We start from the raw sequence: 26,854 nt of genomic DNA, 5'->3' as shown, positions 1-26,854 counted from the left end.
AATGTGTTGTCAAACAAGCAGTAGCATAAGCAATATAATTGCACTACTGTTACACTTTACATTAGTTTTATTATGGTGTAATGGCAGTGCGTTACTGCAATAAAGACTACTTTTTAAATATGAAATCTAAAGGGATGTGATCTAAATGTCAGCAAGGCTACAGGTAAATGGAGAAAAACTATGGACAAAAATCCATGTTTTGTTTTGATAAGACAATCAGGGCATAAACAAATCTAAACGTAACCTTTGTTCCAGGCTGAAAATACCATGCTGTTTCCCCAGTGGAAGGCAATTTAAAGGTCAAGAATTATATGACAATTGCGAGTCCTGTTGTATGTGCCACAACGTAGGGAAAGTAACAATAATTTGGACAAAATAGTATGTAACAGCCTTCACTCAATGTGCCCCTAATGGCACCATTACTTCTCTTTGTTCAGCCAGGGGACACATCTACATGCGGCATGGCCAGTCCGAGCCCAGTGCGGGTCTAATTGGGTCTATATTTAGCTGGGAGAGCTTGTTCACGGCACTGTCAGAGCAGAGCACAAAGCCATCAGTGAAGCCAGGAGCGGGCTGGGAGGAAGGGAGTGAGGAGGACATGCAGGGCTACACATGCAGAGGACAGGAGAAACAGAGGTTCTTTGTAGTGAGGAGACAATGATGAAGGCTGCCTCTTAATAGGCCTTTCTTTACAAAGATATCCAATCCAGAGTACTGTTATGCGATAAAACGTTGGGCCTAATCCTTCATTTCTTTGGACTATACCTTTATATCAGTGTCTACTTTAACATCGTTTATGTTCAGACCAAGTCATTTTGCTTTCTAAAGCAATGTGTTCTCAAATGACTTTGACCCTGAGAAAAAACATTTAACTTCATCACTTAACGTTTAAATGAAACAGTATAGTCTTTCTATACCGTGATTATAAATATACATACAGTATACAGTATACCCATGTGTATAATATAGCTTGCATATTGTATAGTCCCAAATATATATACAAATACATCCATTATACCATTTAATTGAGTTTTAAATAACCTCCTTCTATACCTACTGCCTCCACATGTTGAAGGTGCACATTAGCACACCAACAAAAGATATAAGTATGACTTTATTTTGAGGAACTTTAATTTCTCAGATATGCAACACAAAAAACTCCCTGGATCTTAACAACCAACACAAGGATGACATATTAAACATTATACAACACATGAAACATTATGCTAGCGTTCAGACTGAGGGCATCGTTGGCTGCACGTCCCAACCATCAGATATCCACAGTAACGTATTCCTCCCTTTCTGAAAATGAAATTTCTGCCGCACATTATATATCCCCCAGTACTGCTAGATATTCAGCGATTCAACTGGATGAAAAATGGCTGCGAGAATTCAAAATATATCTTAAAAGAAACACTGGCAATGCACATCCAACTTAATTTTTAGGTCAGCTTGCATTTTCCTTCACACAACCATCCAGGAAAAGGACCTGAGCAGAATGCTAATGTGGCCTCCTAGGTGAAGCTAGGTGAAGCTAGGTGAAGCTAGGTGAAGCTTTGGTTTAACGGCACCAGGATTCTTCCAAAGCAGTGACTGCCGTCATCAAAGATGTCTGTGGTTGCTCTCCTGCCTTCCCTCCGAAAATGAAAACAAGGACACCTCTGCCGGGGGTGCTGGGAAATGTGACGGTCATGTGACCACGGAGCAGGCAAGTCATCAGAAGGGAAAACAGAGGCGGATAAGCCATCTCTGTTTACACCTGGAGGGACGGAGGAGAGAAAGGGAGGGAGGGAGGGAGAGAGAGAGACAGAGGGAGGGAGGGAGGGATGGGGAGAGGGAGGAGAGGAAGGGAGGGAGGGAGGAGAGCAAGGGAGGGAGGAGAGGTAGAGGGAGGGAGGAGAGGGAGAGGGAGGGAGAGGGAGGGGGAGAGGGAGGAGAGGAAGGGAGGAGGTAGAGGGAGGGAGGGAGGACAGGTAGAGGGAGGGAGGAGAGGAAGAATAGAAGGAGTGGGAGGAGAAAAAGGAGATGAGGAGCAGGAAGGGGATGAGACGGAGAAGGAGGAAGAGGAGGAAGAGGATAGATAGAAAGCGTTACAAGAGCAGGTGGAGAAGAAGGTAAAGGAGTGCGGGTGGTGAATTGATCAACCCCCCAGTGCCATGCAGATCAAAGCAGAACACAACAGAAGGGAACGTTCCATGATCAGTTCCACCAGGCATCCACACCGGCAGAGGCTAATGGAGACGCAGGAATGGAGCATGAAATCAAACATGCATTTGAATGTGATGTTCAGTCAGGTCTGAGCTTGGCTTCTCTAATGCACCACACAGTGAGAGCCTTGGAAACTGCACACTATCCAAAAACTAACGACTAAAAACAACTATGAAAATGCTTCAGGAAAAAACTATGAATTACAAAAAGACAAGAAAGAAAAGATATAAATCCCCATACAGTTTGTACTGTATGTCAATATATCTCTATTAGAGACTCCTCCGTAGACAGACTAAATGTGACGTCTCAACAGCAGTGCCCTCAGCCGTCCATGAAGAAGCTCTCCAGATCTTCGGTGTTCTCTGGAGGAGCCGGGGCCTGGGGGGCCCCAGCGGGGGGGCGGGGGGTGCTAGGGCCCTTGGGGGGCTCCAGCTCTCTCTTCAGCTCCCTGCCTCCCCCCAGGAGCTTCTGGCTCTCCAGGAAGTACTCGTTGGGGTGGTTGAGTGAGAAACCGGAGTCTTCGATCTGAAACGAGAGGCTGACAGTTAGCTGGGAGACCTAAGCCAGCAGGGACAGAGAACCTATTACAGGTGACTGGAACAGGAAACGACGCCATTTTGAACTGATGGAATAATAATGAGCCTGTGAATCATGAGCCAGCGCAGTGCTGTGGATGCTCGACTGATTTGGACATCTCTGGACATCTGTGTTTGAACAACCCCCCCATCTCTCCTCTTCCTGCATGACTGTGTTCAGCCTGGGGCCTGCACCTCTCTCTGTCACCAAGCGTCTCTGGAGGAGGGGAACCCTCAGGTGACTGCTCCTCACAAGGTTTCTAACACGTCTTCTCTCAGAGTAAGTTTGCCGTTGAAGTCTTTATAAGTTCTAGTTAGGCATTAGTTGTGCGGGTGTATGTGAAGCCCTCTGTGACACTGCTTCTCACAAGGGCCATTCTAAAGGACATCTGATCTGAACCACCCGTCTCCTGTGTTGTACCACTGCAGGTGCAAGGTGGTGTGTTACCAGTGGAGCGTGTTACGTGTGGAGCGTGTGGAGGGTGTTACGTGTGGAGCGTGTGTTACGTGTGGAGCGTGTTACGTGTGAAGCGTGTTACGTGTGAAGCGTGTTACGTGTGGAGCGTGTTACGTGTGGAGCGTGTTATGCGCGGAGCGTGTTACGTGTGGAGCGTGTTACTTGTGGAGCGTGTTACGTGTGGAGCGTGTTACGCGTGGAGCGTGTTACGCGTGGAGCGTGTTACGCGTGGAGCGGGTTATGTGCGGAGTGTGTTATGTGTGGAGAGTGTTACGTGTGGAGCGTGTTACATGTGGAGCGTGTTACGTGTGTTACGTGTGGAGCATGTTACATGTGGAGCTTGTTACGCGTGGAGCGTGTTATGTGCGGAGTGTGTGGAGCGTGTTACACGTGGAGCATGTTACATGTGGAGCGTGTTACGCGTGGAGCGTGTTACGTGTGGAGCGTGTTACGTGTGGAGCATGTTATGTGCAGAGCGTGTGGAGCGTGTTACATTTGGAGCGTGTTACGTGCGGAGCGTGTTACGTGTGGAGCGTGTTACGTGCGGAGCGTGTTACGTGCGGAGCGTGTTGGACTCATCTGTTGACATGAGAACTCAGATGAAAAGCCCGTGGGCTTCTAGTGCAGACAAATGCATGCAAAAATGAAGCGACCCCCAATCTAACCAAAGACAAAGAAAAAAAAATGAAACAAATCAATCCTGGGTGATTCGGCAGCAGTGTAACACCCCCCCCCCCCCCCACACACACACACATACACTTCCACACACACACACTCCTCAGGAACCCATTTCATTACGGTTGCTATTGTTTGATTTATTGCCCTTGAGTAAATATTTCATCAGGGAAGTATTCCATTCTGATCTTTATTAGATGCTGGCAAGGAGGGAGGAGCAGGTCCCATCAATGTGCTCCAGCAGCCAGCTGGAGTCTGGAGGCAGCCTCCTACCTCCTAGCTGCCTCAGGTATAATATGGAGGCAACCTCCTATCTGCCTTAGGTAGAATCTAGAGGCAGCCTTATATCTAAAGTCTAATTTAGAGGATAACGTTAATCTAATTACACCATACACATCAAAGTAGTTCAATGTTTTGATGGTTCAATTAACATCTGTCATTTTGGGAAGGCTTCCTTTGTTCCATTCAATAAAATTGAGTAAGCTAAATCAAGTGCGCCCCAAGTATTTGAGGGACGTATTGGAAGCAGGTGCCTGCCTGTCAGTGTTCCAGGGGAGAGGAGCAGCACGGTCTCAGCCCACGAGCAGGGAGAGATGGTTCCACTGGCCCAGACACACCACGATGCTTTCATACGCTTATTAATGTCACACACCAGCCCATACAAGCAGTCAAGACTGAAATATGACTCATGAATCTCATGAATGTGGATCTCATGTGGGCATGGAGAGATGCGGGGCACATTCCTCATCTCTCAGAGGCTGCTAGAATGAGCCGTTTATCAGCTCTGCCATCTTATTTATTTCGGGGGAATTACCCTCCTCCCCATGACGGGAAAGCAGGGTGGTAGTGAGGCATCCCCCCCACCCCCCACTTAGAGCCCTCCGCCCACCCCTCCTCCACCCCGCCCTCAGAGCACCCACACCCCCTCTCTCCCCTGCTTAGAGCCCTCGCCCACCCCTCCTCCACCCCACCCTCAGAGCACCCACACCCCCTCTCTCCCCCACTTAGAGCCCTCGCCCACCCCTCCTACACCCCGCCCTCAGAGCACCCACACCCCCTCTCTCCCCCACTTAGAGCCCTCGCCCACCCCTCCTACACCCCGCCCTCAGAGCACCCACACCCCCTCTCTCCCCCACTTAGAGCCCTCGCCCACCCCTCCTACACCCCGCCCTCAGAGCACCCACACCCCCTCTCTCCCCTGCTTAGAGCCCATCCCCCAGCCCAATGCCCTTGGAAGCCGACCGCAATCCCGTTTAGCCAATGGAACATTAAACACAGTTTAAGTCCTCGTTCCTCATGACTGTCTACACTACAGTGTTTAATAGCCATAGAAATGCCCTGTATGATTAAAATGTTGGAATTTAATATTGTGTTGATTTAGCGGTTGCTTCCCCCCCCCAAATAGACATACGGGGGGATTTGAACCTGGGCCCTTTAGATCTGCAATCAAATGCTCTACCACTGAGTAATACTCCGCCCACTGAAGCTCTTTAATTACCACAGAGATTCATTTCAATTATGAATGACTGGCTGGGGGCCCTTTTATGATCTCTGGTTGATATATGGGCAACTTGTGCAGGGGAGACAAATCTGGGCAGGGGAGGGCAATAGTTGAGTACTTAATAAACCATTATCTTAACCAATTAAGGCTGTCGAAGAATGAAGAACACAAACAGCGCTAGCGATCCGAGAGAGGGGGACTGCCTCAATCTGACGAGGGAGATGAATCTATTTCATCGTTTAGTGGATTGTCCCCTTGAACACATCAAGAATGCGAAGCGGGAGAGTTCACGAACTGCGGTTCTCGTAAACATGCGTATCCAACGTCTGGGATAGTGACAAACTGACTGATCAGAAGCCTGTCATGGGTGACAGGGCGAAGCTGCTTCTGTCGAGCGTATCTAAGGTGTCCAAGGGATTCTATCCTCTCCCTGGCTCTGGGCTGCTTATTCAACACATTGAGAATTCTAGTAACTCCTCAGAGAAGTGATCTCTTCCTCCACACCCCGGAGAAGTGATCACTTAGCACAGATCCTAACCATCTACAGAAGGAGGGGATGGGGGAACGATGAGCAGGGCTGGAGGGAGGAGGGAGGGATGGGAACAGGAGAGAATAAAGGTTGGAAGGAGAGGATGGAATGATGGAGGAGAGGATGGAGGGAAGATGAAGAAAGGATGGAGGAGAAGAGGGGATGGAGGAAGGATGAAGGAAAGATGGAGGAGAAGAGGGGATGGAGGAAGGATGAAGGAAAGATGGAGGAGAAGAGGGGATGGAGGGAGGATGAAGGAAGGATGGAGGAGAAGAGGGGATGGAGGGAGGATGGAGGAGAAGAGGGGATGGAGGAAAAGAGGGGATGGAGGAAGGATGAAGGAAGGATGGAGGAGAAGAGGGGATGGAGGAAGGATGGAGGAGAAGAGGGGATGGAGGAAGGATGGAGGAGAAGAGGGGATGGAGGAAGGATGAAGGAAGGATGGAGGAGAAGAGGGGATGGAGGAAGAATGGAGGAGAAGAGGGGATGAAGGAAGGATGGAGGAGAAGAGGCGATGGAGGGAGGATGAAGGAAGGAGGGAAGATGGGAAGTCTCAGAGACCTAATCCTGAGTGACATCTCTCTCTGGATTACTGCAGTCTCTCACAGGGGAGAGGAACAGGAGCAGCAACACTCTCCCTGCAGTCTCAGCTAACCAGCCCGCTCATTTTAATACAATCTGCAGCAACACACAGGCTGTCAACACACACACCCACTCCAAATAATGACCATGTTCCCCACGGCCGACAGCAATTGCTTTTATGGTTTACAGGGGAAAAACACAGATTCTGAAACACTGGGACCTACGTCAAGGCAATCTGACTGACTGACTGACAGGCTGAACAGTGTTACTCTGCAAGGACATCAGGTTCTAAAGACCCGTTTGTAGAGCTTCCTGGTATGTCCGCCACTTCCTGTGCTCTAAATCAGTGGTTCTCAAACTGTGGTACAGTTTGTACCAAACTGGTACACCAGTGGTACGCGGGGCCCCTTCTAGTGGTACGCGGAGGAATATCAGAAATATTTAAATACCTTAACTATGATATCATTGAAATGTGATTTTTAAAAGTTCTGCCTTCCCTATAATATTTTTGTTTCGAAACAAAAATAAATGTTGGCTCGCGCTACTACCTGACGGTTCTGGGGTAGTGGCGCATGCAAACATCCACGATAGTTGCTGCGCGGACTGTGTAGCTCAATAGGGCAGGGCTTCAGACTGCGACCAAATGGTTGCATGTGTGACCTACAAATTTGGAATTTATTGGGTGTGCACCCCCCATAGTGTTTGCGCTGTTGCGCAGTTATACTCAGAAAGTATCGTGTCGTGGTGTAGGAGGACTGTTCGAAAAGCGCTGCATCATACATTTAAGTTATTTAGCTAAGACTTGCATGTACAGTACGTAATGTCACATTAAATAATGTATTTAAACTCAAGTTTGTGTGGTGCGTCGCTGTATATCACCTGTAAAAATGTCAGTAAAAAAACGGACCCATATGCAACCAACGCAAGCACACACCCTCTCGACATTAATAATTGCATTGCAGATCTATATAAGGTGTACCCCTAAATGTTCTGCTTGCGCTCCAAAAAAATTCAGTCAGGGGCTACTGTGCTCCTAGTAAAAGAAGTTTGTCTGGAGCCCAATAAGGTAGGCCTACACGCTACTGTATATTAACGTTGGTCATAATGGTGGGACTTGGAGAATCAAATCATTTCTGAGGTGGTACGGGGTCTAAAAAGTTTGAGAACCACTGCTCTAAACAGTCATTCAACATTCAAAATCTTAAACGTGTTTGACACGGCAGGTCAGGAGGTCTCATTTGAAAGACGTTAGATCCAATAGATTAAGCATTCACAGGAGTCTACATTCATCTAGGATGTCATCATAAACCAATATGAAGTATCTGACAGCCAATGATGGATGTGGTAACCCTGCCGCCGCCCTCTAGAGCCTTGTCGTCTAAGCTGCAGGGCTGCCCCCAGATCCGAAACAAGCGACCCCGCCTCAGCAGCCCAGAGCTTCCTCTTCCAAATAAGTGGCGTCCTTACATTGTGTGTCAGCTCAAAATACTTCTGGCAGGCGAGCTGAAAGTGCATCCCCTTCACCAACTCCAGAATCTGCAGGAGAGAGAGAGAGAGATCAGGGGAGAGGGAAAGAGAGAGAGAGAGAGAGAGATCAGGGGAGAGGGAAAGAGACAACGGTGGATGGGAGAGAGAGGGGAAAAGAAACAGATGGAGAGAGTGAAAGATGGGGGAGAGAGAGGGACGGCAGAGTTAACGGGTTAAAGAGCATTCATGTAAATGAAACGTGAACGTTGTTGCTCACAGATGCAATGTGACATTGACCAATACCGCCGGCGAATCATTTCCCCGTGATGGATGGAGTGTTTGTGCTCAGACCCCAGTGTGCTACTGCGGCGGCTAATTATGGAGCTTCATCAGAGCCGGCCATTAAAACAACACAGGACTGACTCTCCCTGGTGAAGCACACATCATGGAGCCCACCAAACACAGGACTGACTCTCCCTGGTGAAGCACACATCATGGAGCACACCAAACACAGGACTGACTCTCCCTGGTGAAGCACACATCATGGAGCACACCAAACACAGGACTGACTCTCCCTGGTGAAGCACACATCATGGAGCACACCAAACACAGGACTGACTCTCCCTGGTGAAGCACACATCATGGGGCAGACCAAACACAGGACTGACTCTCCCTGGTGAAGCACACATCATGGAGCACACCAAACAGAAAGACTTCATTGACTCGCCAATTGGAATTTCCGCCACATCGGTTGCCGTGACGACGCTGAGGGCGCCACGGTAGCGGACGTACGGAACAGTGGCGCTGCAGGGTCACTAGGACTGTTGGGTTATGATCGCACAGCGGAGACAGGCGACCCTCACACACACACACACACACACAACCCCGAGAAATAAAAAAGGCAAAGGAGGAAAATTGGTGCCTATAGCATCTTATGAATATATATTGTGCTGTCCTGTCAGTCTGTCTGAGCCTCTGTCCCCTAGTGCGAGGTGACTGAATGGTTGCCATGGAGGCCAGAGTGAGGAGCAGAGGGGTGACGTGTAGGTCGTGACCACTGAGGTCAGAGGTGGCAGGGGCAGAACCATGGTGAGAGGGCAGTGCAGATGACCTCCAGGTCACATCACTGAAGGCTTCTCCCTTTAGGCTCGTGTCTGTCTGGCACTCTCCAGCTCTGGACATCCATCCTCCTATTTTCTCTCTCTCTCCATCTCCCTCCCTCTCTCTCTCTCTCTCTCCATCTCCCTCCCTTTCTCTCTCTCCATCTCCCTTCCTCTCTCTCTCTCTCTCTCTCTCCATCTCCCTCCCTCTCTCTCTCTCTCTCTCTCTCTCTCCATCTCCCTCCCTTTCTCTCTCTCCATCTCCCTTCCTCTCTCTCTCTCTCCATCTCCCTCCCTCTCTCTCTCTCTCCATCTCCCTCCCTCTCTCTCCCCATCTCCCTCCCTTTCTCTCTCTCCATCTCCCTTCCTCTCTCTCTCCCCCCCCCCCCTTTCTCCATCTCTATCCCTCTCAACAAAATATCCCACTTACCATCCTGTCAAAGACAGTGAAGTAAGTCCTCTCCTCTCCATCCCTCCCTCCCTCCCTTCCCTCCCTGCCTCCCCTCCACCGTGTGTGTATATGTGAGTCTGCTAAGTTCCTCATGGGTCAGGTGATTCATCTCACTTGAGGAGGAGGTCCCTGTGGGTCAAACTGTTCTACCAAATTAGCACTCCAGCTCTTCTGCATCCTTAGTGGCGGGCAACTGGCTTCACAATCCAATCAATATTTAAAACAGATTGTTCACGCACACACGCTCGCGTGTAACGTAGAAGGGCTTGTAAGCCAGAGTTTACCACCCCACTGCACCGCGATGGGGACGGAGCACAGGGAAACACAACAGGAAGCTGAAGTGATGCTTCCTGCTGGGGTGGTAATGTAAACAAGACACACACAAAGACCAAGCCTGTACTTGAGGCTCCTGGAGACATTTGGATGGAAAAGAGCTCCATTTAGAGAGGAGCGTTTCAGCTGTTTGGCTACAACGTCCAGTCTGAAGAAGGGAAAACATTTCAATTGGTCAATTCACAGCGGGAAATAAAAGCTTGGAGCTTGTCATTTATTAAGTGGTGGTGGGGTTTTTATTTTTTTAGGAGCTGTGAGGAAAAGGGAAAAGATGAGATCTCTACAGAACAATCAGTTACAGAATATCAGTTCTTTGAATCAGTAGTGGAGTACATAAGTTTGTCTCGCAAACATAACCATGAACTGTATTCAACTAATATGGTACAGGTAGACTCATTAAGAAGACCATCTCTGTGTGTGTGTGTGCGTGTGTGTGTGCTACTGTGTAAACATGGGCTGTCGTCACCAGAAAACCAGATCATCGTGCTTGTAAACAAATTTCTCTGCTGGAATTAAATACCGTCAGATCTTTCCACATGTACATTACATTGTAGTCTCGTATACCTGGAGCCTGTATGTGTGTGTGTGTGTGTGTGTGTGTGTGTGTGTGTGCTGTATTCGTTCCCAATAAGACACTGAACAGTGAGCTTTATGGCCCCATTAAAACCAGAACCGTGAATTTGATGAAGGCATTAAAGTCCATAACTCTCGAAGAACATAACAGCCAGACCTTACAACTTCATTTAATTACCTGCACCATTGAACCCTCTTTAATGTGTTGAGAGAAACACATTGGAAGTGCTTTAAAACAGGGAGCGTCTTATAATATGGAGCAGATTTGGTTTAAAGACAGCGTTGCTAGGGTACTGAGAGCAGTGAACTCACCAGGCTGGGATGGTGTGTCACTGTACCAAGGCTCTGTCCGCAGGAGAGACGCAGGCCTGCTGCAGTACCATACTAACTAACCCAGCTACAATCCTGTACTGTATCTCTCTCTAACCCAGCTACCATCCTGTACTGTATCTGTCTAACCCAGCTACCATCCTGTACTGTATCTGTCTAACCCAGCTACCATCCTGTACTGTATCTGTCTAACCCAGCTACCATCCTGTACTGTATCTGTCTAACCCAGCTACCATCCTGTACTGTATCTGTCTAACCCAGCTACCATCCTGTACTGTATCTGTCTAACCCAGCTACCATCCTGTACTGTATCTGTCTAACCCAGCTACCATCCTGTACTGTATCTGTCTAACCCAGCTACCATCCTGTACTGTATCTGTCTAACCCAGCTACCATCCTGTACTGTATCTCTCTAACCCAGCTACCATCCTGTACTGTATCTGTCTAACCCAGCTACCATCCTGTACTGTATCTGTCTAACCCAGCTACCATCCTGTACTGTATCTGTCTAACCCAGCTACCATCCTGTACTGTATCTCTCTCTAACCCAGCTACCATCCTGTACTGTATCTGTCTAACCCAGCTACCATCCTGTACTGTATCTGTCTAACCCAGCTACCATCCTGTACTGTATCTGTCTAACCCAGCTACCATCCTGTACTGTATCTGTCTAACCCAGCTACCATCCTGTACTGTATCTGTCTAACCCAGCTACCATCCTGTACTGTATCTGTCTAACCCAGCTACCATCCTGTACTGTATCTGTCTAACCCAGCTACCATCCTGTACTGTATCTCTCTAACCCAGCTACCATCCTGTACTGTATCTGTCTAACCCAGCTACCATCCTGTACTGTATCTGTCTAACCCAGCTACCATCCTGTACTCTCTCTCTCTAACCCAGCTACCATCCTGTACTGTATCTGTCTAACCCAGCTACCATCCTGTACTGTATCTCTCTCTAACCCAGCTACCATCCTGTACTGTATCTGTCTAACCCAGCTACCATCCTGTACTGTATCTGTCTAACCCAGCTACCATCCTGTACTGTATCTCTCTCTAACCCAGCTACCATCCTGTACTGTATCTGTCTAACCCAGCTACCATCCTGTACTGTATCTGTCTAACCCAGCTACCATCCTGTACTGTATCTCTCTAACCCAGCTACCATCCTGTACTGTATCTGTCTAACCCAGCTACCATCCTGTACTGTATCTGTCTAACCCAGCTACCATCCTGTACTGTATCTGTCTAACCCAGCTACCATCCTGTACTGTATCTGTCTAACCCAGCTACCATCCTGTACTGTATCTGTCTAACCCAGCTACCATCCTGTACTCTATCTCTCTAACCCAGCTACCATCCTGTACTGTATCTGTCTAACCCAGCTACCATCCTGTACTGTATCTGTCTAACCCAGCTACCATCCTGTACTGTATCTCTCTCTAACCCAGCTACCATCCTGTACTGTATCTGTCTAACCCAGCTACCATCCTGTACTGTATCTGTCTAACCCAGCTACCATCCTGTACTGTATCTGTCTAACCCAGCTACCATCCTGTACTGTATCTGTCTAACCCAGCTACCATCCTGTACTGTATCTGTCTAACCCAGCTACCATCCTGTACTGTATCTGTCTAACCCAGCTACCATCCTGTACTGTATCTGTCTAACCCAGCTACCATCCTGTACTGTATCTCTCTCTAACCCAGCTACCATCCTGTACTGTATCTCTCTCTAACCCAGCTACCATCCTGTACTGTATCTGTCTAACCCAGCTACCATCCTGTACTGTATCTGTCTAACCCAGCTACCATCCTGTACTGTATCTGTCTAACCCAGCTACCATCCTGTACTGTATCTGTCTAACCCAGCTACCATCCTGTACTCTCTCTCTCTAACCCAGCTACCATCCTGTACTGTATCTGTCTAACCCAGCTACCATCCTGTACTGTATCTGTCTAACCCAGCTACCATCCTGTACTGTATCTGTCTAACCCAGCTACCATCCTGTACTGTATCTCTCTCTAACCCAGCTACCATCCTGTACTGTATCTGTCTAACCCAGCTACCATCCTGTACTGTATCTGTCTAACCCAGCTACCATCCTGTACTGTATCTGTCTAACCCAGCTACCATCCTGTACTGTATCTGTCTAACCCAGCTACCATCCTGTACTGTATCTCTCTCTAACCCAGCTACCATCCTGTACTGTATCTCTCTCTAACCCAGCTACCATCCTGTACTGTATCTGTCTAACCCAGCTACCATCCTGTACTGTATCTGTCTAACCCAGCTACCATCCTGTACTCTCTCTCTCTAACCCAGCTACCATCCTGTACTGTATCTGTCTAACCCAGCTACCATCCTGTACTCTCTCTCTCTAACCCAGCTACCATCCTGTACTGTATCTGCCTAACCCAGCTACCATCCTGTACTGTATCTCTCTAACCCAGCTACCATCCTGTACTGTATCTGCCTAACCCAGCTACCATCCTGTACTGTATCTCTCTAACCCAGCTACCATCCTGTACTGTATCTGTCTAACCCAGCTACCATCCTGTACTCTCTCTCTCTAACCCAGCTACCATCCTGTACTGTATCTGCCTAACCCAGCTACCATCCTGTACTGTATCTCTCTAACCCAGCTACCATCCTGTACTGTATCTGTCTAACCCAGCTACCATCCTGTACTGTATCTGTCTAACCCAGCTACCATCCTGTACTGTATCTCTCTCTAACCCAGCTACCATCCTGTACTGTATCTGTCTAACCCAGCTACCATCCTGTACTGTATCTCTCTCTAACCCAGCTACCATCCTGTACTGTATCTGTCTAACCCAGCTACCATCCTGTACTGTATCTCTCTAACCCAGCTACCATCCTGTACTGTATCTGTCTAACCCAGCTACCATCCTGTACTCTCTCTCTCTAACCCAGCTACCATCCTGTACTGTATCTGCCTAACCCAGCTACCATCCTGTACTGTATCTCTCTAACCCAGCTACCATCCTGTACTGTATCTGTCTAACCCAGCTACCATCCTGTACTGTATCTGTCTAACCCAGCTACCATCCTGTACTGTATCTCTCTCTAACCCAGCTACCATCCTGTACTGTATCTGTCTAACCCAGCTACCATCCTGTACTGTATCTCTCTCTAACCCAGCTACCATCCTGTACTGTATCTGTCTAACCCAGCTACCATCCTGTACTGTATCTCTCTCTAACCCAGCTACCATCCTGTACTGTATCTGTCTAACCCAGCTACCATCCTGTACTGTATCTCTCTCTAACCCAGCTACCATCCTGTACTGTATCTCTCTCTAACCCAGCTACCATCCTGTACTCTCTCTCTCTAACCCAGCTACCATCCTGTACTGTATCTGTCTAACCCAGCTACCATCCTGTACTGTATCTGTCTAACCCAGCTACCATCCTGTACTGTATCTGTCTAACCCAGCTACCATCCTGTACTGTATCTGTCTAACCCAGCTATCATCCTGTACTGTATCTCTCTAACCCAGCTACCATCCTGTACTGTATCTCTCTAACCCAGCTACCATCCTGTACTCTCTCTCTCTAACCCAGCTACCATCCTGTACTGTATCTGTCTAACCCAGCTACCATCCTGTACTGTATCTGTCTAACCCAGCTACCATCCTGTACTGTATCTGTCTAACCCAGCTACCATCCTGTACTCTCTCTCTCTAACCCAGCTACCATCCTGTACTGTATCTGTCTAACCCAGCTACCATCCTGTACTGTATCTGTCTAACCCAGCTACCATCCTGTACTGTATCTGTCTAACCCAGCTACCATCCTGTACTGTATCTGTCTAACCCAGCTACCATCCTGTACTGTATCTCTAACCCAGCTACCATCCTGTACTGTATCTGTCTAACCCAGCTACCATCCTGTACTGTATCTGTCTAACCCAGCTACCATCCTGTACTGTATCTGTCTAACCCAGCTACCATCCTGTACTGTATCTGTCTAACCCAGCTACCATCCTGTACTGTATCTGTCTAACCCAGCTACCATCCTGTACTGTATCTGTCTAACCCAGCTACCATCCTGTACTGTATCTGTCTAACCCAGCTACCATCCTGTACTGTATCTGTCTAACCCAGCTACCATCCTGTACTGTATCTGTCTAACCCAGCTACCATCCTGTACTGTATCTGTCTAACCCAGCTACCATCCTGTACTGTATCTGTCTAACCCAGCTACCATCCTGTACTGTATCTCTCTAACCCAGCTACCATCCTGTACTGTATATACAGCAGCTGCAACCACCAGCACACAACTCTAAACATCTGTGAGGTAAATTACTAGTATTAGAGAAAAATAATAATAAAAAATTAAAAAACTAATTCAATTTCAGCAACCTCTTTAGAACTGTACGAAGCCATTAGCGGTTACATTTGAAATAGTTATAAGTCAATTAAAGTTCTGCCAATATTTTAACAGACCAAAATTGCTTTGCTGTACAAAACTTTCAGTTTGGAGAAAATATCAATTAACTTCCCTGTCCCTGCCTTATTTTTTTACACTACATTATGCTCCGCTCAGCACATTACTACTGAAAACAGGATGGGTTCAACAGTGTTCATAAAAAGGATGTGGCATGGGTTTGTGTGTTGTGTGTGTGCGTGTGCATCTGTCTACGTTGTGTGTATGTGTGTGTGTGTGTGAGTGCATGTGTCTATGCGTGGTGTGTGTGTGTGTGTTCAGGGCATCACCTGGTTGACTCCAGAAGGAGAGACCTTATAGGACAGCAGCTTCTGCTTCAGCAGCTCAGGGTCACTGTGACGGAATGGACACCCTGCAAAACCAGGGAGGAAAGCCTGTTAGTGGAGGAGGGGCAACGCTGGTGCACACACACACACACTAAAGTACCACATGCACACACACACTGAATTAACCCACACACAAACTGGCATATACACACACTGTAGAACTACACACAAACACACTAAACATAGAGAAATAACCACTTGAAGAAAAAATCTAATCAAAGAGGACTAATTCAATTTCAGAAAATTATTTTAGATCTGTATGAAACCATTAGTGGTGGCATTTAACATGGTTAGGAGTTCATTACAGTTCCGCCAGGATTTAAACCGACCAAAATTGCTTTGCTTTAAAAAAAAAGTTTCCTTTTGAGCTAAATCTCTGTGAGTTTGATGATCTTGTTATTAGCTCCTGTGAGCTGGTGCTCTGGACTGCCATGCTCAGGGAGGGCAGTCAGGTGGCTGAGCGGTTAGAGAATCGGGCAAGTAATCAGAAGGTCTCTGGTTCGATTCCCGACCGTGCCATATGACGGTTGTGTCCTTGGGCAAGGCACTTCACCCTACTTGCCTCGGGGGGAATGTCCCTGTCCTGAATGTAAGTCGCTCTGGATAAGAGGATAATGACAATGTGCTCTGAGGGTAAACGTACAAACACGAGAGCTAAACACAGACAGCTCCTTGACCTTCAGTACTGTTAGAACTACGCACTGCTGATCACTCTCTTGCTGACCTTTCAACATGCAGTATTTGTACATTGCCTACGCTGTATGAAAGCTCCAGCTGAACTAAAAACACCTGGTACGTTCACAGCAGACATCATTCTGTGAAGGCTTCCAAGGTTGACCCCGTGACCCCATCAGACCGGGGCTTGTTTTGGTCACGGTTGGGTTCACGGGGATATCAGCTCCCACAAAGAAAATTCTGCCTGCTGGCACGTCCACTAGGCTGTACTCCCTTCAACGGATGGGCATGGTCACAACAAAGCCACTTCTCATTGGCTACGACTAGGTATGTTTTTCATTGGCTGAGACTAAATATGGCAGCAATTTAAGCGTTTTTCATTGGCTGAGACTAAAGATGGCAGCAATTTCACTTTTTCATTAGCTGAGACTAAATCTGGCGGTAAAAAAGCCATCTGTCATTGGTGTATCCTCACCGTGGTGGTCGCCTTGGCTGGGAGCGTTTGACAGAATCACCTTCATGCAGCTGTAGGGAGTGTAGTCAGTCCTCTTGCCTTCCTTCCCAAACATGTGGCGGATGCTGTAGGCATAGGCTTTATCAAACTGGAGAGGGAGAGAGAGAGAGAGAGAGAGAGAGAGAGAGAGAAGATGGAGATAAATGGAAAGAGAGAGGGGGGGGAGGGAGAAAGACAAGGAGGTATGTTATCTAGGGTAGTCGTGACAGAGTGGAGGAAGAAGCTAAGCGAGGATGGGGATGGGCGGTTGGGGTGAAGCAGACATGTTGTCGTACATCATGCTGGTGTTGGCAGGCTGTTTTCCGGGGTGAAAGATGGAGCTATTAGAGAGAACCTCCTGTAGAGGTGTAGCCACACTCCACACAGCTGCTACGGGATTATGGGCTACAGGGCCACTTCGAACGCTCTCCCTCTCCTCTCCTTCACCTTTACCTACCTCAACCCCATTTCCACCTCTCTCCCCTTTCTCCTCTACTCTCCCCTTCCCTTACCCATGCTCTTCTCTTACCCTTTTCTCTGCAACCTTTTCTCCTAACCTCCCCCTCTCTTCTCCTCTCCTAACCTCCCCCCTCTCCTCCTCACCTCCCCCCTCTCCTCCTAACCTTCCCCCTCTCTTCTCCTCACCTCCTAACCTCCCCCCTCTTCTCCTCACCTCCTAACCTCCCCCCTCTCCTCCTCACCTCCCCCCCTCTCCTCCTAACCTCCACCTCTCCTCCCCCTCTCTTCTCCTCACCTTCTAACCTTCCCCCTCTCCTCCCCCTCTCTTCTCCTCACCTCCTAACCTTCCCCCTCTCCTCCCCCTCTCTTCTTCTCACCTCCTAACCTTCCCCCTCTCCTCCCCCTCTCTTCTCCTCACCTCCTAACCTTCCCCCTCTCCTCCCCCTCTCTTCTCCTCACCTCCTAACCTTCCCCCTCTCCTCCCCCTCTCTTCTCCTCACCTCCTAACCTCCCCCTTACCTCCCCCTCTCTTCTCCTCTTCTCCTCACCTCCTAACCTCCACCTCTCCCCTCCTCTCCCCTCTCCTCCATACTAAACTAGGATTCTTCATTCCCTCAGGGAGGCCAGGGGCATGCAGCGGATCAGTCTTCCTTCATTCTCCCTCCTCCTCCCTCCCTCCCTCCATCTCTCCCGTCTTGTCCTGTAATATACGACCTGTGCTTAAGAAACCATTCCAGTGTTTGTGTTCGATGGGGGTCAGTGAATTCAATCTCGGGGGATAAGTCTATTTGCCAATCATACACACTATGTTGGAACGGGAAGTACAAACGCTTCACCCCAGAGCTGGTGCAACAGTGCACGTGGGGGCATGTTCACCTCAGAGCTTCGTCAAATCAACAGTGCATGTGGGGGGAGGGGGGAAAGACATCCATCACTATCGGGCTCATCATAATCCATTAAAACTGCAATAAAACCTCTGAACTTGACAAGGTGACAAGATTCCAACACTAGCGACGCAGAAGCATAAAACCCACTCACCAATCCCAGATTCATTACATGGTGGTTCTAAGGATTTAGGAGCCATTTCCAGTTTAAAGATCGCAGCCTACTGCATCAAAATGACCCCAGGAACAATCCAGGGGTAATAGGACATTTATTGTTGGAAAGTGTCGTACTGAATTTAACTGCAGCTGATGCATATTCATGAGTGTGAATAATAACTCTGGAACTTGAGAATGTATCGTAAAAGACTAATGAACAAATGAGCATATACACACACACACACACACACACACACACACACACACACACACACACACACACACACACACACACACACACACACACACACACACACACACACACACACACACACACACACACACACACACACACACACACAAAGGGGACTAATGAAAGACAAGAAGTAAAGAAGAAACTGCCCTTCCTTTGTGCACCATTGTGGAGCTCGAAGAGCACGCTTCCATGACCAGATTGGTGCTAAAACAGGCAACAGCCAGTCTAGTAGTCAGTCAGCACACCAGCCAGCCAGCCAGGTATCCAGCCAGCCAGTCAGGTAGACAGACAGCTGGTCAGCCAGGTAGTCAGCCAGCCAGTCAGGTAGACAGACAGCTGGTCAGCCAGGTAGTCAGCCAGCCAGTCAGGTAGACAGACAGCCAGCCAGCCAGGTATCCAGACAGCCAGTCAGGTAGACAGACAGCTAGAATCAAGAATCAGGAATTGGGAGCAAAGACCTTCTTTCCTGAGTGTGTGTCTGTGTGTGTACTGTTTATCTGTGTGTGTGTGTGTGTGTGTGTGAGAGAGAGAGTGAGACGGGAGCGGGGATGAGAGTGTAGAACAACTGGGCTGTGTGTTCTGCTGCCTGGTGTCTGGCGGGCGAGGCAGGGCAGGGTGAGGCAGGGCAGGGCGAGGCAGGGCAGGGCGAGGCAAGGCGAGGCAGGGCGAGGCAAGGCGAGGCAGGGCAGGGTGAGGCAGGGCAGGGTGAGGCAGGGCAGGGCGAGGCAGGGCAGGGCGAGGCAAGGCGAGGCAGGGCGGGGGCGAGGCAGGGCAGGGTGATCCTCTGGGATCACCCTCCTTCCCTTAAGGCAGGACAAACAAGTCTCCATGAGCTGAAGGAGCAAGGCCCAGGCGTGGTGGAGGGTGTGGGGGAGACTGCAGTCAGGAAGGCCCAGGCGTGGTGGAGGGAGTGGGGGAGACCGCAGCCAGGAAGGCCCAGGCGTGGTGGAGGGAGTGGGGGAGACCGCAGCCAGGAAGGCCCAGGCGTGGTGGAGGGTGTGGGGGAGACCGCAGCCAGACCGCCAGCGCTTTGACTCAACAGGGATTGCTGGCTGCAGGTTACCAGAAGCCACGCTGGTATAGAATCATCAGAGAAGAGAGCTCTCTGTAGCACCCCCTCAATGACAGACCGATAGCCAATAACTCCCAACTTCTCTGACTTACTGTTGTGGGGATTAGACACACACACATGCAGACAGAGAGAGAGACACACAGAATATACAGTATATAGACAGATGGAGGTATCACTGCCTATCCCCAGTTTCCTTCACTACTTATCAGGGTTATTATAGATGACTAAGGAACCAGGAAACGCTGCATAAACGACAGATAAACTGCCTCCCATGGCCTCTGACAGATATCCATATCTCGCTGAGCCAAATTCCTTCTCACAACACTGCTTCACAGCTACCAGGCTCTGACGATTATAGAATCACATTTTCGCCGCTCACTCTATGTGTAAATGAGACACCCTGCTCTCGCACTCCAGATCTGAGCCGTCTAGGTTCTCTCAGGAACAGAGAACGGCTTCTCCCACGTTCTGGTTTGAGGAGCCTGCTAGGAGAACACAAGGACGAGGCTAGTGCTGCTGTTAAGGCCCCCGAGGCACGCGTGCGCACACACACACGGGCCAAAGTTTAAATCCTAATCCTTGAGGTCTCGCCGTTCACCAGCTTGTTTGTCTTGCTTTGTGATCTCGTTGAGTCTGGAGGAAAGGTCCGGTCTAAGCCTTGTCGATGGTTGTCCAAACTGCTCTGAGAGGAGCAGACGTTTTTAAGGGCCAAGCTTGTCTATCCTCTGCTGGCTCCATCTCAGTGGTCATCCTTCAAACTCTATCTCCCTCCCTCCCTCAAACTATCTTCCGCCCTCCCTCAAACTCTCCCCCACACACTTCTCAACACGTCCAGTTCTGCAGCACCCGGAGCTACGATCCTAATGATGCTCCGTCTGCAAGGGCTGTCCTGCCTGGTTAGCAGTAAGTCTGTCTACCTCAGTCTAGTCACAGTCTGTCTACCTCAGTCTAGTTAGTCTGTCTACCTCAGTCTAGTTACAGTCTGTCTACCTCAGTCTAGTTACAGTCTGTCTACCTCAGTCTAGTTTCAGTCTGTCTACCTCAGTCTGGTTACAATCTGTCTACCTCAGTCTAGTTACAGTCTGTCTACCTCAGTGTAGTTACAGTCTGTCTACCTCAGTCTAGTTAGTCCGTCTACCTCAGTCTAGTTACAGTCTGTCAACTCATGTTTCTTTAGTTTAGGACTATTTCTACACTTTCATCTTTTTTTATACAGCTTACGATGAAAGGTGTTGGAGCTGGGTCCGTTATTAGAAACACTGCAAAAAGACAGGACTCAACTTTAGAACGTGTCTACATGTGATGTGAGCCCTGACTTTACACATCCCATGTCCTCCACTGTCCCCATCTGAGGCCTGGAGCACTAATGATGAAGACAAGGAGAGCCATGACGTGATGGACAGTCTCAGGATCAAGACCTCCAGCTTCATCATCACGACGTGTTGGTCATTACGACAGCAGAGAGGATCAGGACGAGAGAATGAAAGGAGGACGTCCTTGGCCTCACGTTTCAACTGACTTCTGTTCTTCACATTTGAATAAACAATTGCATTCATCTTGGTTTCAGTGGATCTCCTTCGAGTTACCAATTAGAGTAATTGTCCATTTCTGTAAACGAGGTGGATGTTTGGATGGATGAGCTGACTGTTGTCTGCTCCTCTTAACGAGGCATGCCGGCTTCATCAGACTTAATTGGCCAGCTTCAAAACAATTATAAACAGTGATTAGAAAGGGAGTCCTTTCTGGCGCTGGGGTAACCAGTGATTACCGAGATCTTTCCAAAGAGGCCCAGTTTCCATCTCGCCAAAAAGGAACATCATAATCAAGGAAAATCTAATGCTAATCTACTGAAAGTCTACTGTGTTTCTATGTTGATTTGAGCGTTTTGAAGTTCTGGTTTTGGCGTGTGTGTGTGTGCGTGCGTGTGTGTGTGTGTGGTTAACATCTCTCTTACAGAGGTCAGCGTGTGTGTGTGTGTGTGTGTGAGGTTAACATTGCTCTTCCACAGGTCAGTGTGTGTGTGTGTGTGAGGTTAACATTGCTCTTCCACAGGTCAGTGTGTGTGTGTGTGTGTGTGTGTGTGAGGTTAACATTGCTCTTCCACAGGTCAGTGTGTGTGTGTGTGTGAGGTTAACATCTCTCTTCCACAAGTCAGTGTGTGTGTGTGTGTGTGAGGTTAACATCTCTCTTCCAGAGATCCATATGTGTGTGTTTTAAGGCCCCATTAAACTCTCAGCCCTAAAATATGTTCCAACACACAGCTGCTGAACACAGTGAGAGCACCTGCTCAGGAGAACTGGGGCGCAAACAGAACAACAACTAACAGCCAACAAGAGGGATGACGATTCTCCCTGGTTCAGACTCTGACTCTCTCCCGGATAATGATGATAGTGCAGAGCGCCTTGGAAAGGTCCTCCTCGCACAACAAAGTAAGTTAATGACTAAATAGATAACATAAGTAAAGCTAACATCCCATAATGAGAGGAAACACATGGCGTTAAACACAGTCAGCGTCTGTAAGCACCCTGGGCACCTAGCAGCTCATCTACCATCGGGCAGCCTGCGAATCCAAACAGCCTGCAAGTCAAACAGCCTATATGTCAAACAGCCTATAAGTCAAACAGCCTATAACTCAAACAGCCAATAAGTCAAACAGCCTGCAAATCCACCACCTGTTCCCTCAGGCTGCATCTAACGCACACTAAAGGCTAACACACAGCTGGAGGAGACTGGGTACAGAGTGTGTCTAGAGGCCTGCTGCATCCTGGAGGCCTGCTGCATCCTGGAGGCCTGCTGCTTCCTGGAGGCCTGGTGCATCCTGGAGGCCTGGTGCATCCTGGAGGCCTGGTGCATCCTGGAGGCCTGGTGCATCCTGGAGGCCTGGTGCATCCTGGAGGCCTGCTGCATCCTGGAGGCCTGCTGCATCCTGGAGGCCTGCTGCATCCTGGAGGCCTGCTGCATCCTGGAGGCCTGGTGCATCCTGGAGGCCTGGTGCATCCTGGAGGCCTGGTGCATCCTGGAGGCCTGGTGCATCATGGAGGCCTGGTGCATCCTGGAGGCCTGGTACATCCTGGAGGCCTGGTACATCCTGGAGGCCTGGTACATCCTGGAGGACTGCTGCATCCTGGAGGCCTGGTGCATCCTGGAGGCCTGGTGCATCCTGGAGGCCTGGTACATCCTGGAGGACTGCTGCATCCTGGAGGCCTGGTGCGTCATGGAGGCCTGGTGCATCCTGGAGGCCTGGTGCATCCTGGAGGCCTGGTGCATCCTGGAGGCCTGGTGCATCCTGGAGGCCTGGTACATCCTGGAGGACTGCTGCATCCTGGAGGCCTGGTGCATCCTGGAGGCCTGGTGCATCCTGGAGGCCTGGTGCATCCTGGAGGCCTGGTGCATCCTGGAGGCCTGGTGCATCCTGGAGGCCTGGTACATCCTGGAGGCCTGGTACATCCTGGAGGACTGCTGCAACCTGGAGGCTTGGTGCATCCTGGAGGCCTGGTGCATCCTGGAGCAGGATGTGCAGTGCCTGAGGCCTGTGAGGGAGAGGCCTTCAGGGCAGCCCCATCACTTATTCACACACCATCAACTGCAGGCCACAATCAATAATAGACATGACGGGGATTCATCCTGCGCCAACACGTCTGGGCACATTAAAGAGGGTTCTCCAACAGGAGACAGCTCGCGCAGGACACAGCTCGCGTAGGACACAGGCTGTTCACATGAGGGGCTGACTAAGTGGCTCTGTGTGAGTCCAGTTGGGCGACTAATAATGAACCTTGACTTAACATCCAAGCTGAGCAGAGAGAGAACGTTCCTGAGGGTGAGACTGCCAAAATACTGAGCCCTTCAGAGGCGGGAGGGGGGGGGGGAGAGGGAGAGAGAGATGGGGGAGAGAAAAAGAGGGGGGACAAAGAGAGTGGAAGAGAGTGAGAAAGAGGGAAATAGATGGGGGAGAGAGGGAGAGTGATAAAGAGGGGTAGGGAGAGGGAGAGACAGGGAAAGAGATGTGGGAAAGAGGAAGAGTGAGAAAGAGGGGGAGAGAGAAGAAGAGAAATGTAGAGAATTTTATAAAATAAATCTCTTTTCCTTCTCCCTAGTCTTTAACATTTTGCACCTCGGTACCACTTCCTCTTTCTCCCGTCATCCTCTCTCCCCTCCTTTCCTTTCCTCCCCTCCGCACACTCATCTCCTCTCATTCTCTCCCCCCTCCTTTCCTCTCCTCCACACACACACACCTCCTCTCCCCCCCCCCCCCCCCCACACACACATCTCTTCTCCCTCTCTCTACCCGTCTCCTTTCTACAGCACCATCCGCTCATCTCTCCTCCTCTTCTTCCCCAGGGCTGTGTTAGAGCACCACTGGCTGCTCTCCTCCTCCACCTCCCATCTCCTCTCCTTCTCCACCTCCTATCTCCTCTCCTCCTCCACCTCCCATCTCCTCTCCTCCTCCACCTCCTATCTCCTCTCCTCCTCCACCTCCCATCTCCTCTCCTTCTCCACCTCCTATCTCCTCTCCTCCTCCACCTCCTATCTCCTCTCCTCCTCCACCTCCCATCTCCTCTCCTCCTCCACCTCCTATCTCCTCTCCTCCTCCACCTCCCATCTCCTCTCCTCCTCCACCTCCTATCTCCTCTCCTCCTCCACCTCCTATCTCCTCTCCTTCTCCACCTCCTATCTCCTCTCCTCCTCCACCTCCCATCTCCTCTCCTCCTCCACCTCCTATCTCCTCTCCTCCCTATCTCCACGGTGTGAGGAGCAGGGTGATGAGGCGGCTTGTGAAGCTCGCCCGCCGAGAATCGACGTCGACACGCCACATACATCAAGGGGAGAGAGCTGTGACCCCCCCCCCCTCCTCCACCCCCACCTGAGAGGGGGGCAGAGGGAAGCCAGCCAGCCGGGAGAGGGAGCACCGGAGAGGATGAGAGCGGCAGGAGGGGCAGGAAGGGGTGGAGGAAGTAAGGGAGGAAAGGATGAAAAGAGAGAGAGGGAGGGAGGAAAGGGATGGAGAGAGAGGGGGGGCGTAGAGAAGGAGGAAGGGATGGAGGCTGTGAGAGACGGAGGGAGAGAGAGAAAGAGAGAAGAGGACTGGGATGACGTTGAGTGGGTTTCTGGGTAAACAGATGGACACTGCTTATGTTCTGCAGAAGTGTGTGTGAGGGGCTTAGAGGGGGTCCCAGGGAGCCTTGAACTGGGCTGTGTTCACAGCAGCGCGGGGCAGGGAAGAAGCCCACGCCATCGCCCCCGCGCTCCCTCTGGAACACTCTTCTGGTCTGGGGGGCGGAGGGGTGAATCCAAAAGGTCTTTGGTTGCAGAACACTGCATGAATGGGAGAGGATGTAGCTGACTGTTGCAGAGTGGCACCTTTCAAAAAGACATCAAATGTTTGTCATTACGCGGCGTAATATGACGAGGGACTCCAGAGGATGCTGGAGACGGAACACATGAGGATGTTCAGTCCAGTTGGTCAGAAAGAGAGAGGAATATGTTCATGTTTCCTGACAAAATAAAAAATGAATAAACAGTTGGTTCATTATATTTTATCATCTCTTCATTGTTATACTTAATATACATTGTTGTTAAGAATAGCTAAATAAATAATGCTACATGATGAATAGAAGGCTTAAAATAGACCGCTTAATCAGAATAAGAAAGGGGTTTAATTGCCATGAAAGTTTGCACAGACAAGGAATTTACTTTGGCAGGAAGGTGCATACATTCAACATATAGGGATTATAAATCTTGAATAGTGGTGTACAAGTCTAACTATACTACCTACTAATGGTACTAACTAATACGTGGGAGCTGTAAGAATTTAGGATAAAAAAATAAAAAAAAGATAGGTGATCGGTTCTCGGTATCGGCCGATACTTCTTCTAGCGATCGGTGAATGGCCCCAAAAATCCTGATCGGAGCATCCCTAACTCTAACGTCTGGACTCAAATCCCATAATATTGCAACTGGTAAACTGGTTGCCTTGGCGATTCTCTCCAATGGTGTCTCGTGGACAGGTCTCTAAACAGGCAGGCTGTCCCTATCTGTATATCCTATATTTACAATACAGAGAACGTTCTGGTACTTCTAAACAATCTAATCAGTGCCAGCCACCCTCCTATTGTCCTTCGGCCCTTTTGCCAGGAACACTCAACACTGTGTTACCAGGCACACTCAACACTGTGTTACCAGGCACACTCAACACTGTGTTACCAGGCACACTCAACACTGTGTCACCAGGCACACTCAACACTGTGTTACCAGGCACACTCAACACTGTGTTACCAGGCACACTCAACACTGTGTTACCAGGCACACTCAACACTGTGTTACCAGGCACACTCAACACTGTGTTACCAGGCACACTCGACACTGTGTTACCAGGCACACTCGACACTGTGTTACCAGGCACACTCGACACTGTGTTACCAGGCACACTCGACACTGTGTTACCAGGCACACTCGACACTGTGTTACCAGGCACACACGACACTGTGTTACCAGGCACACACGACACTGTGTTACCAGGCACACTCAACACTGTGTTACCAGGCACACTCAACACTGTGTTACCAGGCCATTCAACACTGTGTTACCAGGCACACTCAACACTGTGTTACCAGGCACACACCACACTGTGTTACCAGGCACACTCAACACTGTGTTACCAGGCACGCTCAACACTGTGTTACCATGTGACACTGAGATTGTCAGAGAAGGGAAGAGTGGAGATACTCTGATGACAATTCAATCGGTCCCATCAGAAAACTGCACATCATTTCAATAACATGAGACATCACTGCTGTCACATGCAGAGGGTGAGAGTGAGAGAGAGAATGAGAGGGAATCAGAGCGAGAGACAGAGAATCAGAGCGAGACAGAGAGAGAGAGGCTGTCCCCAACACAGCACGTCACCAGCCTGTTCTCACTCTGTCACCAACAGTAACACCTGTCCTGTGTGTCCCACCCTGCTCCATCACCACACTGCTGTCAGGCCTTTCTAACCACATGCATTATTCAGATGCTGCTTGATTCCCCTCACTTGCATGACAGATCGACTGTAAAATAAATACATTAAAAACACCAAAACAAAGGCAGATCTATTTTCACAGGGATTAACCCACTGAGGACATTTCAAATGAACAAAAAAAATAATTACTATGATGTTGCCGTTCAAACTAGCAGGTTTGTGTTTTGGCTAGTGACGCATCCTGTGGACCTGAAAATGACAAGGCCAAAGATAAACAACAGAAATGTGTATTGTAACCTTTAGATGACACACCTGTCTCC

At 49.3% G+C, this 26,854-nt stretch overlaps 1 protein-coding gene across 1 annotated transcript in view; it reads right to left on the bottom strand.

The window, feature by feature from the left end:
- Positions 1–1,113: 1,113 nt before the first annotated feature.
- prim2 (DNA primase subunit 2) overlaps positions 1,114–26,854 on the bottom strand; it is a 62,394-nt gene continuing 36,653 nt past the window's right edge. The window contains exons 11-14 of the mRNA XM_084667244.1: positions 16,732–16,858; positions 15,525–15,607; positions 7,995–8,063; positions 1,114–2,733 (exon numbers count right to left, since the gene is read on the bottom strand). Coding sequence (XP_084523370.1) covers positions 2,530–2,733; positions 7,995–8,063; positions 15,525–15,607; positions 16,732–16,858 — 483 coding nt within the window. The 3' untranslated portion in view covers positions 1,114–2,529. The remainder of the gene's footprint in view (positions 2,734–7,994; positions 8,064–15,524; positions 15,608–16,731; positions 16,859–26,854) is intronic.

This window comes from Hypomesus nipponensis, chromosome 11 (assembly GCF_054491055.1).
Source record: "Hypomesus nipponensis isolate SF chromosome 11, ASM5449105v1, whole genome shotgun sequence".
NCBI classification, from domain to species: Eukaryota; Metazoa; Chordata; class Actinopteri; order Osmeriformes; family Osmeridae; genus Hypomesus; species Hypomesus nipponensis.
Note: the sequence above shows the minus strand (reverse complement) of the source record. Positions and strands in the feature narration are given on the sequence as shown.